The 14,184-nt window shown below is 42.6% G+C and overlaps 1 protein-coding gene across 6 annotated transcripts in view; it reads right to left on the bottom strand.

The window, feature by feature from the left end:
* The window catches only part of SMPD3 (sphingomyelin phosphodiesterase 3), a 131,223-nt gene that overhangs the window by 10,989 nt on the left and 106,050 nt on the right, over positions 1–14,184 (bottom strand). For all 6 annotated transcript variants that reach the window (XM_077931741.1, XM_077931742.1, XM_028739568.2 and 3 more), the window contains 4 exons: positions 8,532–8,687; positions 5,839–5,928; positions 5,191–5,254; positions 645–807 (listed from right to left, as the gene is read on the bottom strand). In XM_077931741.1, coding sequence (XP_077787867.1) covers positions 645–807; positions 5,191–5,254; positions 5,839–5,928; positions 8,532–8,687 — 473 coding nt within the window. The remainder of the gene's footprint in view (positions 1–644; positions 808–5,190; positions 5,255–5,838; positions 5,929–8,531; positions 8,688–14,184) is intronic.

Here is a 14,184-nt window from a genome sequence, read left to right as displayed (position 1 = left end):
TCTATGGGGTGTGTGTGTGTGTGTGTGTGTGTGTGTCCCCGCCACTTTTAAAGTTTCAGATGAAAATAAACATATCAGAAGAGCCTGGATCAGGCCAAAGACCCAAATAGTCCACGGCTCTGTTCTCATAGTGACCTACAGAATTCTGCCCACCTGTGGGTCCCAGGAACTGCTCTTCAGAGGAATCCTGCCTCTAACAGTGGGATGAGAACATTGCCATTGTGGCAAGTACCTGCTGATAGCCTTGTATTCCATGAATTTATCTAATCCTCTTTTAACGCTATCCATATGGGTGACCACCTTGACTTCTTGTGGGAGCGAACTCCACAGTTTAACTATTTGCTGTGTGGGGAAAGTCCTGTCTTTTGCCTGACCTGAATCTTCTGACATTCAGTTCCATTGGCTGATTCTGAGTTCTAGAATGATGATGCCCTGCCTACAGTATGGCTGAAGCAAAACAAAACAAAACTGGGCGTCCTCCCAGGGGCATCTTAACATAATGGGATCCCATCAGAGGGCGACTGTTCATAGTGAGCCTTGGGGAATGCTGCTTGAATCAAGAAGCATTGTCCATCACAGCTGATGCCAAATTCTGACATGCAGAACTGTTATCAGTATGCCTGTTCATATGTGACTGGGCTTACCACTTTCCACTCTAGATAGAGTCCTTCTTCAGTGTAAAGCATGTAGTCAATTCGCCTCCCGTTCCCCTTCAAAGCTCTCTTCCTCCCCTTCTGACTTGAAGGATGGGTCTTGCTGGTAGGAAAGACAATATAGGCTTTTCGCCCTTCTTCACTTTCCATTGTCCTGGTTAAACACACACACACACACAATGGTTTATTATGTGTCAGATCTACATCTGTGTCATCCACTGTTCTAACAAATTTCAAATGGGTTCCCAGTTTTTGGTGGCGGATGCTTTACTGGAGATAGCAAAGGTATAAGATCTTCTATTTCTGAAGTTTCAATTTATATCGGTAATTTCCACTTAACTACGCAAAACTATGGAATAGCATATAAATACACATTACAATTCTCACATACCCAATATCAACAAATTATCTCATGTGCATTGTTGTTGTTGTTATTGTTATTCTAAAGTGCCTAATGTTTCCTGAGAACTGTACAATTCTTTAAAAATAAGATATAAGTTGGTCCATCTAGCTAGAATGTCTACACTGACTGGCAGTCAGAAACCTGGTTTCAGGCATAAATCTTTCCCCATCCTACCATAGCTGTCAACCGTCCCTTATTTGGCGGGAAACTCCCTTATCCCAGCACTGTTTCCCACTGCTGTCCCGGATTGATGATGTCCCTTAAATTTCCCGGGTTTCAAAGGAAGCAGCTCCTCTCCCTCCCTCCCTGCCGGCCAGGGAGGAGGGAGGCTCCAACTGTGTTGCTTGGCTGCGTTGTGACAGTGTTTTTCCTTGCTGCATCCCCTTTGCCGGGTTGCTGCACTGTGGGATCCACCTCTTGAGGCTTTGTTTTGCTGCTGGTTGACTAAAATCCCTTATTTTGGCTGCTGATCCCTTATTTTTGAGGCTGCTGGTCCCTTATTTTCAAATCTGTAAGTTGACAGCTATGCATCCTACCTAGGGGTTGAACCTGGGACCTTCTGCATGCAAAGCAGATGTTCTGCCACTGAGCTCTGATTCTTGTATCCTTGGACAATGAAGTATGCCTCTCTTTGGCTGTCCAGTTCTGGCGGAATGGGCAGTCAAAGCAGTATACTTCCCTAGATGTTTACTCAGAAGTATCTCACTGAACGCAATGTGGTTTACTTCCAAGTAAGTGTGCATAGGACTATTGACAATTTGTGGTTAATCATGGGCTTATTCTTCAAATAGTAGTCTTGGATTGAAGATCCACAGTTGGCCTTTGTGAATAAGGCACACACCAAAATTACCAGACTATACCATCAATTATTTTGGAAATGAGAGAGATGAAATCTTGATTTTTCCACAGAAGAAAAGGAGACACCAGTTGTCAAGGCCTGTGGCTCCTTTTCAGGAAACTTAAAAGCATATGAAAATAATTGGTACAATTGATTCTTATTACCCAGCCTTTATCAACCTTTAAAATGTAAAATCCAGTTTTAACATGTTCTGAAGTATTATCTCTGGAGACCTAAGTTAATTGACACTAGCTTGCTTCTGATTAATTTCAGTATCAAGGAATCAATACTTATCAATGATCCCTGGATGCAATTTTTTTTTTAACTGCAAAGAGGGAGGTTCATTTCTATGAAGATGGTGGTTCAAATATGGACCGTTGTATAATTACCGGTAATTGTCTTCAAAAGTGCCACAGACAAGACATTCTTCAGACTGCTTAGGTGGGGGGAAACTCATGGAATTTTCATTTTTTTAAATGAAAGAGCTGTGGCTCTGACAGAATTGACCTCTGTTGAAACACCAGCAGATTATCTCCGCTTCATAATAGCAAATTAAGCAAGAAGCTGAGAAAAGTGGCTTGGGTGTGTGCAACACATTTCGCCATATTTCCTGCAATATATTAATTTGAAAAATGGCTGTGTTCTATGGTGCGGTTACTTTATATAAATGGTGGATTTAAGAATGCCTGGAATCCCTTTGCACATTGTAATTTCTGCCTCCCACCACTCTTCTGCATCCAGCCAGTCCATGAAAGACTTTTACCTTTGCACAATGAGTTACATGTGCTACCAGAGACCTATGCATTTAACTGAGAAGGGAGCATCAGACTGAAACTTTCTAGGGGGCCACCCAGGCTGGCTGCTTCAGTTCACATGTTGTTTTCGAACTGCAAATTAGGTTAAGTTCACCTTTAAATGCAAACTGAATTGAATTTCTCCCCCATCCATACTCAAATTACCACCCTCGGCTGCTTTTCTCCCCAGGACATAAAATATATGTGTCTACATATTTCCACTGAGATTTAAAATCTACTGCCCTGCCTGTATTCCCCCTCCCCCTTTTTCTCCTCTAGAGGAAACAATCTTTGTTGGTCAGTCAACAGAAAGAAGCTTGGGTTCTGGATGCCACAGAGCTGAAAATTATGCCTATGGCACCCTGGAAGTGACACTTCCCACCTTTCAGTTTCTTGACTGCACCATGATGGCAGGGGAAAAGTTTCCCTTTCCTCATGAAGTTTGAAACCCAACTACACAATAAGAGGCACAGGGGTTTGCGGGTGTAGACAATTAGCTGATTGGCAGCACTACACACTCCACTGTTGGGGGAGAGCTGCAGCTTTACATGCCCCACATAATGTACGACTTTAGGTGCCGCGCAGGTGAGCATGGTTTTGGGAAAATGGTCTCATGGGCCAAATTAGGACCCCTGGCAGCCAGCCCCCATTAAGCCCATGGACCAGAAATTCCCCACTACTGGTTTATACTAACTGGCAGTGGCTCTCCAGGGTTTGGGGCGGGAGATCCCAGGGCAGAATTTGAGACCACCTGCACACAAGGCAGATGATTTACCACTAAGCTAAGGCTGTCCTTCCCCACTGTATCCACTATAGTATGTATTAAAAGTAGCTGTAAAGTCCTCCAAAACCACCCTGTCACAAAAGTAACTCCATCTCTCCGATACCACTGAAAAATTATGTAGTTCGGAAAAGTGTGCCACTTCAATCTCAGTGACATCCGCCATGATAATCAATATAAGGAACTGATAAATTGCCCTTTTGGTGCCAAAGATTGTCTGGGCTGATAGAACTATAACCTGACTGTATACAACATTGTGACAGCTTTAGACCCGCAATAAAACTTGACTGATAGGCAGGTGACCGCCCCTTTGAATAGTGGATTGGTATTAAGTGAAAGAGACCAACAACCAATCCACCCTAGGTCTGTGAATATCTTAATTAAATGGCCGTTTCTTCACTAGTTGCCCTAACAGTAGCCTATTAATCAAGTCAGAGGTGGAGGCACATTGTGACTAAGTAGCAACGGTGTTTATTGATCTTTTAAATAAGGAAATAGGTCCATGTAGTCACTCTTATTGATGTATTTAATAGTGCGGGCTTCTTAACTTTATTAATAGATTTCCAGAGGTTGGTGCTGGAAGTCTAATGGAAGCCTAATTTACTGGGCTCTTTCCAGAACTATTGATGCCAGTATAAATAGGGTGATAAATTAGTTTCTATAGCTTGGGCAAATTTTATTATTGAAGAATTTCCACAAGAGTCCATTCTAAACCTCATCTAGTTTGTCAATGACAATAGCAATTTCAGATGGGTATCATTTGCAAGCTCTTCAGCAAGTTTTCTTTTTAAAGATGACATTACAATTTGAGAGCTGCTTGACAGCACATCAATTACGCATGGGGATTAAATGCCAATCAAACAAGGTGTCTTGAAAGACCAAGAGGAACTGGACTTAAAATAAATGAGAAGTTGGCTTTCAAAAGTGCTACAGACCACAAACTTTGTGAGTGCTTACTTTTTTGCCTTAGGGCCTGTGGAATTTTACTGCATTTGATTTTTTTTGGGGGGGGGGAGGTCAGTTTGCACTGTGGCAAATCCTACATGCCAGAGTAGAACGGAAATGAGCTCTAGGCCCTCCAGTCTGGACCAACACAGGGACTGTTCACCCTGCCCTGGATTCAGCCCCAAATCAATCTGGAGGTGAGGGTAAAGGTAACGGTAAAGGGACCCCTGACCACTAGGTCCAGTCGTGGATGACTTTGGGGTTGCGGCACTCATCTCACTTTATTGGCCGAGGAAGCTGGTGTACAGCTTCCGGGTCATGTGGCCAGCATGACTAAGCCGCTTCTGGCAAACCAGAGCAGCGCACGGAAACACCGTTTACCTTCCCGCCAGAGCGGTACCTATTTATCTACTTGCACTTTGACGTGCTTTTGAACTGCTAGGTTGGCAGGAGCAGGGACCAAGCAACGGGAGCTCACCCCATTGCGGGGATTCGAACTGCTGACCTTCTGATCGGCAAGCCTTTTATTTCAGGGGGTACTCAAGGGTACGCAGTACCAGCACCTCCTTTGTTGTTGTTAAAAAGTGTGGCACTTACTGTAACAACTTCATGGTGAGTACTGGCACCTACTTGGTGAGAGCGAAGAAAGACACTCTCTCCTCCCCACCACCACCATTGAAAACACTACTCAAAATATAAAAGCAATACTCATTGGTGGTGCAGATTTAAAAAGCAGCCACTATATTGTATAAGCAGAGAAACGAGGCGGTACTTACTTCTGCAGGTTATCTGCTGTGCACACTTCTTCATCGTATAGTCCTTCTGGATCTAACAAGGTACCTAGGAAGAGAAAGGAATTCATGGGTCTCCTATCAACCTTGGCTTTCTCCCTAATGGATGTAGACCAGAGTCTGTATACAGTACTGAGTTGTGTTGCTGCTTCCATATATGATGCCAGTTTTGAGGCAGGTAAAGGCGCAGCTGGGCCAGGAGGGGGTTTGTTCATGCCAACCACCTGGTTGGCAGCACCTGCCAAGCCCTGTGAACAGCTCTTTGCTGCCATCTTTAGTTCCCTCTCCATCTGAAATGTCATGCTGCTGTTTAAACTTAAATACAATGAGGGTTGGGGAAGATAAATAAAACCATTGTTCTTGTTACACCGTGAGTGTGTGTTTTGATGTTTTCTTAATCTTCTTAAGCATATTTTATACTACAGCAGAGCAGCTTGTCAAATTCTGAAGGCTGAAACAAAAATCGCAAGAACTATGTGAATGGGTTGTGAATTGAACTGAAATGGAAATTCTTTCCTGTCCAGAGGAAATGAACTAATTCCTTTTGGAGGGGGTGAACTGGAACGGATTAATGAGCTTTCCCCCCAAGCACTGCTCCCAACCCAAGCCCAAGGTCACGGCAGCATCCCTTACCAATTGCCCACGATTTGTCCTCCCCTGGACCAAGCCGGCATGGGTCCTTGTAGCGCGTAAACAAGGAATGCTGCTGCTCCAGCTTGTCATCTGCAGCGAGAACACAAAGGACCAAGAATAAGGACCTCAGTGGCATGCGAAGAAAGGCAAGGGCAGGGGGAGGCAGGGCTGAGCAGCCTGCAGCCCTCCTGATGTTGCTGGATTGCAACTCCCAGCAGCCCCAGCCAGCTCAGGCAATGGTCAGGGAATAAAATCTAGAGGCCACAGCTTGAGAAACCAGAGGCCACACCGTGGGCATTCCTCACTCATCCTGGATTTATATTGCATTGCATTTACTTGGGGCTGCCCTATGTCTGGATTTTCCTGTACGTCACTGGGATTTCAAAGGTGGAAGGGCAATTTCCGAAATGCAGCAATTTGTCCTGTATCTTAGGCAAGTCAATCTAAAATTTGTGGGGTTTTTTGGTGTTTTTGTTTAAAAGAAAGTTCAACAACTTTCAGGTCTTCCTAAAAAAACCTCACCAATTTTGGGGGTTTCCTTTAAAAAAAAGCTCAACAATTTCAGTGGTTTCCTTTAAAAAAGCTTGGGGTGTCCTCGTTTTTACTTTTTGAAATATGGCAACTCTAACTTACTTCCATGCCACTTAATACCAAGGCAGTCTCTAAGCAATTCATTAAAACATGGAAGAGTTGTATCTAACTAAGTTTTATGCAGAGTAAGCCCATTGAAATTAATGGACCTGCACTAGATCCCAAGACGATGAGCCACTGCAAAAAAGGCCCATTCTCATGCTGCTGCCCTCTGGACCTCTCACGGAGGAGGCACATGAAGAAGGGCCTCAGATGATGATCGTAGGGTCCAGGTCAGTTCATATGGGGAGAGGCCCATACGAGGTTTATGCACTTAAACCTTTTCATCCCATTCTGCTTTAGATCTAGCCCTGTGCAAACACCTGAAACCTATGATGCTTCTTAATCATTTTTCTGCATCTCTCCTGGAAGAAAAGAAAAAAGAATTTCTTTTTGCTTCTCCTGGGGGAATCCCACAAGTGGCTGCCACCGGCACTAATGATGTCATTTGTCACTGTCTATTGTCAAGGCAACACAATCCATAAATGCGAGGCTTTTAAAAAGCGGTAAGGAAAAGAAGAAAGAAGCCAAACTGCTAAAAATAAAACAGTGCTTTGAAGGTTATGCCGATCAGATCATCTGGCCAGGGTTCACACTTCTGCATCTTACTTTACAGAGCAGTGACCTGATTTGCATCCAGGTATCTAAGGGTGGGGCCAAAAAAAAGGTTGCCAAAAAGTAGCTCTCTCGGTCTCATGCCAATTTATTATTGCCCATTTCATAGGTCCATCACAGGCACTGACTCCTAAGGGCTGAGGCAGTCTTGGTCCCCTGAATGTATCTTTTTTAGGGGGCCTGGCTCCCTCAATGCTCAGAGGACATTTGGCTCTGCCCACTGGCTCCTCGCAACGTTGTGTTCGGCCACCTAAAAAATATGGATAAGCTGGAGCCTCTGTTGTCCATCAGTGCTGCTAACAATGATACCAGAGGCTATAAATGGCTTCTAGGGATGGGGGAGATTTTTTGTTCAGTTCACGTTTAAAGGAAATTTGCACTTTCCAAAACAATATGTGAGCTGAAACACAGCACTCCTTCAAAATTTTCACATCATCCAATTTTGTTCTCATCTTGCCTTGGAAACGGCAAATGTGGCAAGTTGGCCATGAAATCAAATTTCTCTCCATCTCTATTACCAGCTACACCGACTCGAATCTTTGTAAATCTCAGTAAGCTAAAAATTTCTCCGAAAAGAGATTTATAGGAAACCTTTTGGAGAATTTCACCCTTTGGATATTCAGTGAAATCCACCCACTCCCCATTTTGCTGCCTGCAAACAGCATGGAGAATTTTAAAAGGCCTACCCAGTCCTTGCAGTAGCCTGGCTTCTGTTTATTGATTTGGCCATTAATGCCTGTCTTTCTATGATAAAGTCAAGTGTAAGGTGGTTTACAAAGAAAAGACGCAGCACAACTAAATTAAAAGCAAACTGAAGAACAGAATGAGCAGCAATAAATCAGCATCATTTCACATTATCTCTGTTTATTTTAATAAATTAACCCCATTTATTAAAAAGCATTGCTTTCTCCAGTGATTCAGTATAGCTCTGCTTCACCCTTGTTTATCCCAGTACGTTGTCATGAACTTCACACTAGGAAGGAGAGCAGGGAATAATTAGGAAAAAAGGATGGTGATGAAGAAGAGGAGGGTAAGGACCAGTGGGGTTCCAGGCACAACACAGTGTTGGCCAACAAAGGCTGGTCCATTAGGATGAATGGGGCACTGCCCCACCAACCTTGGTCTATCACCAGCCAGCCTACCCCTGTCTGCCTTCTTACAGTCCAGGGGGTGACACTAGCTGCCAGCTTTGCTCTCCTTAATCTCAGTGTTTTCTTTAGCAGGGAGGAGGATAGGGGTAAAAGTAAAATTAGCTCTGCCTGCCACTGGCTCTGGATTTATCTACTCTTTACTGGATTTCTCTGCCCTTTGCCCCACCAGTCCCAATGGGCACCAACCACCACGGGCAAAGCTGGATTTGGGGCAGTGCAACCAGCACTGCTGTGCTGTGCACCGAGCCTAGGGCTTAGCATCTTAAAATACATCAAGCAAATAAGTGGCTGTCTCACCTGATGAGCAATTGTCAAAGTTGAGATCTCCACAGAGTACATCAAATGCCACCAGCTCCTCTGGATTGGCTGTGCTGGAGGAGGAGGTAGATTTTCTGAAATCAGCCAGCCAATCCTGAAGCAGATCCAGTTGTTCGCATCGAACAGTACTGTCCCCTGCAGGAAGCACAAAACAAGGGTTCTGGAACAATTCCAAGTTTCATTGTATTTATTGTGGTGGTATCTTAAGCTACTAGACCATAAGATGCAATTCTAAATAAACATGTTGGAGTTCCTTCAAATGTAAACAGCCACAGATTTCCCATCCCTGGAGTAGAATGTGGATTTAAAAGCATTTTCAATGAAAGCCAATGGGCAGACTTTCTTTGTCTCTTTCTTTTAAATACTTCTTACCCACTTTAGATGAGCCAGATGGACCAATGGTTTAACTCAGCATAAGACAGCTTCCTACATCTGATCATGGGATTAAGGTGGCAACTTTGTTGGGTAAGGACGAAAGAGCTCAGTGGTTGAGCATCCCCTCACTTTTGCAGGTTCAGTCCCTGGCACCTCTAAGTAGGTGAGAGACCCCTGCCTGAAAATCCTGGAGAGCTGCTGCCAGTCAGTGTAGACAATACCGAGATATTTGGACCAATGATAGATTGATTGATAGATAGATAGATTAGATTAGATAGATGATAGATAGATGATAGATAGATGATAAATAGATAGATAGATAGATAGATGATAGATAGATAGATGATAGATAGATAGATAGATGATAGATAGATAGATAGATAGATAGATAGATAGATAGATGATAGATAGATGATAGATAGATAGATAGATAGATAGATGATAGATAGATAGATGATAGATAGATAGATGATAGATAGATAGATAGATAGATGATAGATAGATAGATAGATAGATATAGCAGCTTCCCAACTGCTCAATCAACTGCTCCTGGCAAGGGAGCATGTTTGTGCAAAAGAATGAAAGTACTCAGCACAACACAAGGAACACAGGAACCTGCTTATACTGGACCAGACCATTGGTCCATCTGGCTCAGTTTTACCTATGCTGACTGGTAAGATTTCTCCAGTTCTATCAGGAGATGTTGGGGATTAAACCTGGGACCTTCTGTATGCAAATCAGGTGCACTACCAAAAGGGTTGGGGAGAAAGTCCTTTTGGTTATGCAGCTATAAATGGAAACTGAGCACCTACACTTGGCGGTGGCAGCGTTCCATGCAGTGGAAAGGGGCAGGGGGAGATTTCACATATGCCTTTGTTTATCTAGTGAGGTCCAACTGATACTCTCCAAGGGCTCTGCCAGTTTTGCATCATCAGGTAGCTGCCCCTCACTTTTGCAATTTGATTTATGGGACGGTGTGTCTGTGTGATGCAGAAGCCGTAAACGTCCTTGCTTGACTTCCTTACCTCATCCATCATTCACACCATTCTGTTCAAAGATAATTTGGAGCTGGCTTGGAAATTTCCCTTTTGAATCACCAATAACGGCACACATGTATGCGATATGCTATATATGTTTTCATTAGCTCAGGCTCAACCGCTTCCCATCTAGTGTTTTCAGTTATTCAATATCTGTTGGCTGGTTTTAGGCAAGGAAAAAAATATAGATCTACAAAATTTGTGACTGAAGGCACAAGGGGGTATTGAATGAGTAACTTTTAGCTACCCAGTGTGTCATGTGCCTTATTCGCTGAGCCACCAGGACAACTCTCCACAAGAGGAAGCCACTGACTACTATTTCTCCCAACTGCAGACAGTCAGAAGGAGGTACTGCTGCTCAATGATTTAGAGCAGGCTTCCTTAACCTTGGCCCTCCAGATGTTTTTGGCCTACAACTCCCATGATCCCTAGCTAGCAGGACCAGTGGTCATGGATGGTGGAAATTGTAGTCTCAAAACATCTGGAGGGCTGAGGTTGAGGAAGCCTGATTTAGACATTGTGAAGTGACACAAGGGGCAATGGGATTTGCCCTGCCTTAAAAAATCCAACTCCAGCCTGGATCTACAACTTGAGAAACAACATGTCTCTTGAGTAAAGGCCAAATTGCTAGCAGACAAAGTTGGTTACTCAAACGTTAAGGCCTCCAAGTTAAATGGGACTTGCTTCCCATGGATTGGGATTGGGTTCTGAGAGCCCTGACACTCTCAGTGGAAAATGGTCTTTTTAATTTTTGAGTTGCTGTGTTGCTGTCTGGTTTTATTTTATTTTTTAATCTGAACACCCAGTGTTGGTGCTAAACATAATAGGAGTGATTTTTAAAATTCATATCTACAACTCAAGCAGCAAATCAAAAGAAGTCACTGTGAAGAATGCAACAGATCACTTTTGAATCAAGTATAATTGAACGAGGCAGAGGGTTGGGGTGGATTTCCCAGTTCTGATTTGTAAGTTTCCACCAGACTGGCTGTAACCAACATCCTGCTCTGCTTTTCTTTCTGATTTCCAGTGGATAATTCCTATAGATTATTTTGTGACATTTTTGTTTATTTATTCAAACGAAAGAAAAATCTATTCTATTTACTTGATCTTTTTTATTGAAATGAAATGTTTTCATGCTGCTCGGTTAGTTAATTGCATATCATGTTCTTATTGTTGCATGATTTCATTTGACAGGGTTTCTTGCCCTGCAAGGCTATATAAAAATATTGGGTGGTGTTAAACTAAGTTTTACTAAGAGCAGACAAACTAAAACAAATGGGCCTAACTTAATGTTCATTAACGCCAATCGGTCTACTCTGAGTAAAACTTACTTGACCCATATCCACTTAAATTAAATAAAATATTAAATGCATATGAGTGGAGTTGGTTCTTTTGCTCTTTGCTGGGAGCTTTTTGTCACCCTTTTATTTAAAGCATGTGGTTTGTGTGTAAGAGATTTATATTTATGGTTTGCACTTAAAGGGGAATCAACCGGATTCGCACTTTCTAGAACAATCCGCAAACATAGCCATCCTTCAAAATTCACATTTCTCTGAATTTTGCAACACAGTTCTCCAACCGAGTGCACAAAAAATGCATATGCTGGTGAGAAATGAGCATAAAAATACATGCTAATGACAATAACATACAAAATTGCATTTTATTAGGGGAAATTACTTTGCAGAAATGTGTATATCAAGGGAAATTTGTTCTAAGAAGAGTTTGGATTTGATATCCCGCTTTATTACCACCCGAAGGAGTCTCAAAGCGGCTAACATTCTCCTTTTTTTTAAAAAAAGAAAGAAAGATATTTATTAAAAGTTTAACAATTACAAAAAAAAGAAAAAAAGAAAAAAAGAGAAGACAATGAAAAATTACAATACATCAAAAAATAAAAAGCAAAGTAAAAAACAATACAGCACAACAATAAAAAGAAACAAGAACATTTTAAAACAAAAACATTTAAAAAACACACCCAGTATTTCCATATCCTTGTCTTTCATTTACTTGTTTCATCGACCTCCTCGCACCTCCCTTTTTTGTATTCTAATTCAATTTAGCTATTTCAGCAAATCCTTTCCATCTTTCTCAATTTTTGTTCTATAATTTACCTTAACCCAATCTGACCTTAAATTTTACACTTTGGCCCATTAACAATACAGTTTTACTTTATTCTTTATAACATTTCTGCTAAAACCATGTAACTTCATTCCAGCATCCTTCTAACATTCATTAATTTTACTATATTTTTGTAAATATACTTTGATTTTTTTCCAATCTTCTTCCACCGACTCTTCTCCCTGGTCTAACATTCTCCTTTCCCTTCCTCCCCCACAACAAACACTCTGTGAGGTGAGTGGGGCTGAGAGACTTCAGAGAAGTGTGACCGGCCCAAGGTCACCCAGCAGCTGCATGTGGAGGAGCGGCGACACAAACCCGGTTCACAAGATTACGAGTCCACCACTCTTAACCACTACACCACACTGGCTTTCTAAGGATCAAAGGGTTTGGGGGGGGGGCAAATTGATGTGGAAATGTGGACAATGGAATTTCATTTTGGGAAAATGAGAAACTGAAATGGATAGATTTTCTCATGGTTGGTGGCGGGTCTTCCCCCTGCTCATGATTTTCAATTCAAAATCACCTCCAACACATTTTCTTAGTTAAGAGCAGCTCCAAGGAGGTTATCTGTAAGGGCCCGGTGTCTTTGGGCTGACAAAGGGTCTTCACTTCTGCTTTAAGTGCTGACTCCACTGTCCCCAACACTATTCTTCTGCTACTTCTTTTTCAGGAAGTACAGCTTTTGCTTCCCAGAATGCAGCACCGGTGCATCTGCCAACTTGAGTTGTTGCACGTACACCTCTGAATTCTAACTTGGAGCCAGGCTTACTTTCAGCAACCATCAATTTGTATGTTTCCAAACATTTCCAAATAGGCTTTCTTTGACAAGAACACATGCCAGACCAGCACCTTTTATGTGGCTCAAGCTTTCCTTTTCTGCCATCATGTTCCTTCCCTCATTTTTTAGAAACACAAGACATGTTTTGGATGAGATAACCAGCACAGCCAAGGAAACTCCACTGTTATGAACTCAGGTTATTCTGTTTTGTTCCATAAATGAACAGAGATTTATTGAAGGACATCTAAGCTTTTAAAACCTAAGCTCTCTTGTATTTGAATACAGTGTGATAAATAAGCCGGGAAATATGAAGCAAACATACGAAAGACAAACAGGAAAGGAACTTGGAAGCCTTAAAGGGAGACATTCTGATGGGGCAAAGGGGGATTATTCCAGTCCTCTCTTGCCATGCTCCTTCTTTGCCTTAAATCTCAGTGAGATGGTCCAAGAGTAAATCCACTAAAATTTGGCTAAAGTGCAGGGGGTGGGGAATAGTATGAAGGAACTGTACAAGAACTGCACAAATAGCCATAATATCACATCTGGGTATTATTATTACTACATTTGTTTCAATACTTTCATACTTTAAGGTTGACTACCACTGTTTCAATGTTTCTCCAATGGCTACCAGCCATGATGGCAAGGTTCTCCCTCCATCGATGGTGGCAGTATGCCTCTGAAAGTCAATTGCTGGGCATCACAAGTGCTCAGAGTACTGTTGCATTCAGGTCCTGCTTTTGGGCTTCCCAATAGGGCACTTGATTGGCCACGGTGAGAGCAGGGTGCTGGATCGAATGGGGCATTGGCCCAATATAGGGAAGGTACCAAACTGATACATCCCTGCTACAGAAGAAGTGTATCGAGAAGATCTTATCATGGATAAGATCAGCAAAACAAAGAGTAGAATTGGATCAAAAATATATCGGGAGGTCTATTACTCATCAGGTGCTGTGGTCTAAGCCACTGAGCCCATTGGGCTTGCCGATCAGAAGGTCAACCTAGCAGTTCAAAAGCATACCAGTGCAAATAGATAAATAGGTACTGCTGTGGTGGGAATGTAAATGGCGTTTCTGTGTGCTCTGGTTTCCGTCACAGTGTCCTGTTGTGCCAGAAGCAGTTTAGTCATGCTGGCCACATGACCCAGAAAGCTGTCTGTGGACAAACACCAGCTCCCTCGGCCTGAAAGTGAGATGAGTGCCGCACCCCATAGTCACCTTTGACTGGACTTAACCGTCCAGGGGTCCTTTATCTCCTTTTTATCTCCTCTTTCGACCCAAGAACCACATTCAACCTTTGTTCCCCAAAGTTGGTATTGTTAACA

This window comes from Podarcis muralis, chromosome 7 (assembly GCF_964188315.1).
Source record: "Podarcis muralis chromosome 7, rPodMur119.hap1.1, whole genome shotgun sequence".
Taxonomy (NCBI): domain Eukaryota; kingdom Metazoa; phylum Chordata; class Lepidosauria; order Squamata; family Lacertidae; genus Podarcis; species Podarcis muralis.
The sequence above is the reverse complement of the archived record's forward strand: the minus strand, read 5'-3'. Positions and strand labels throughout refer to the sequence as shown.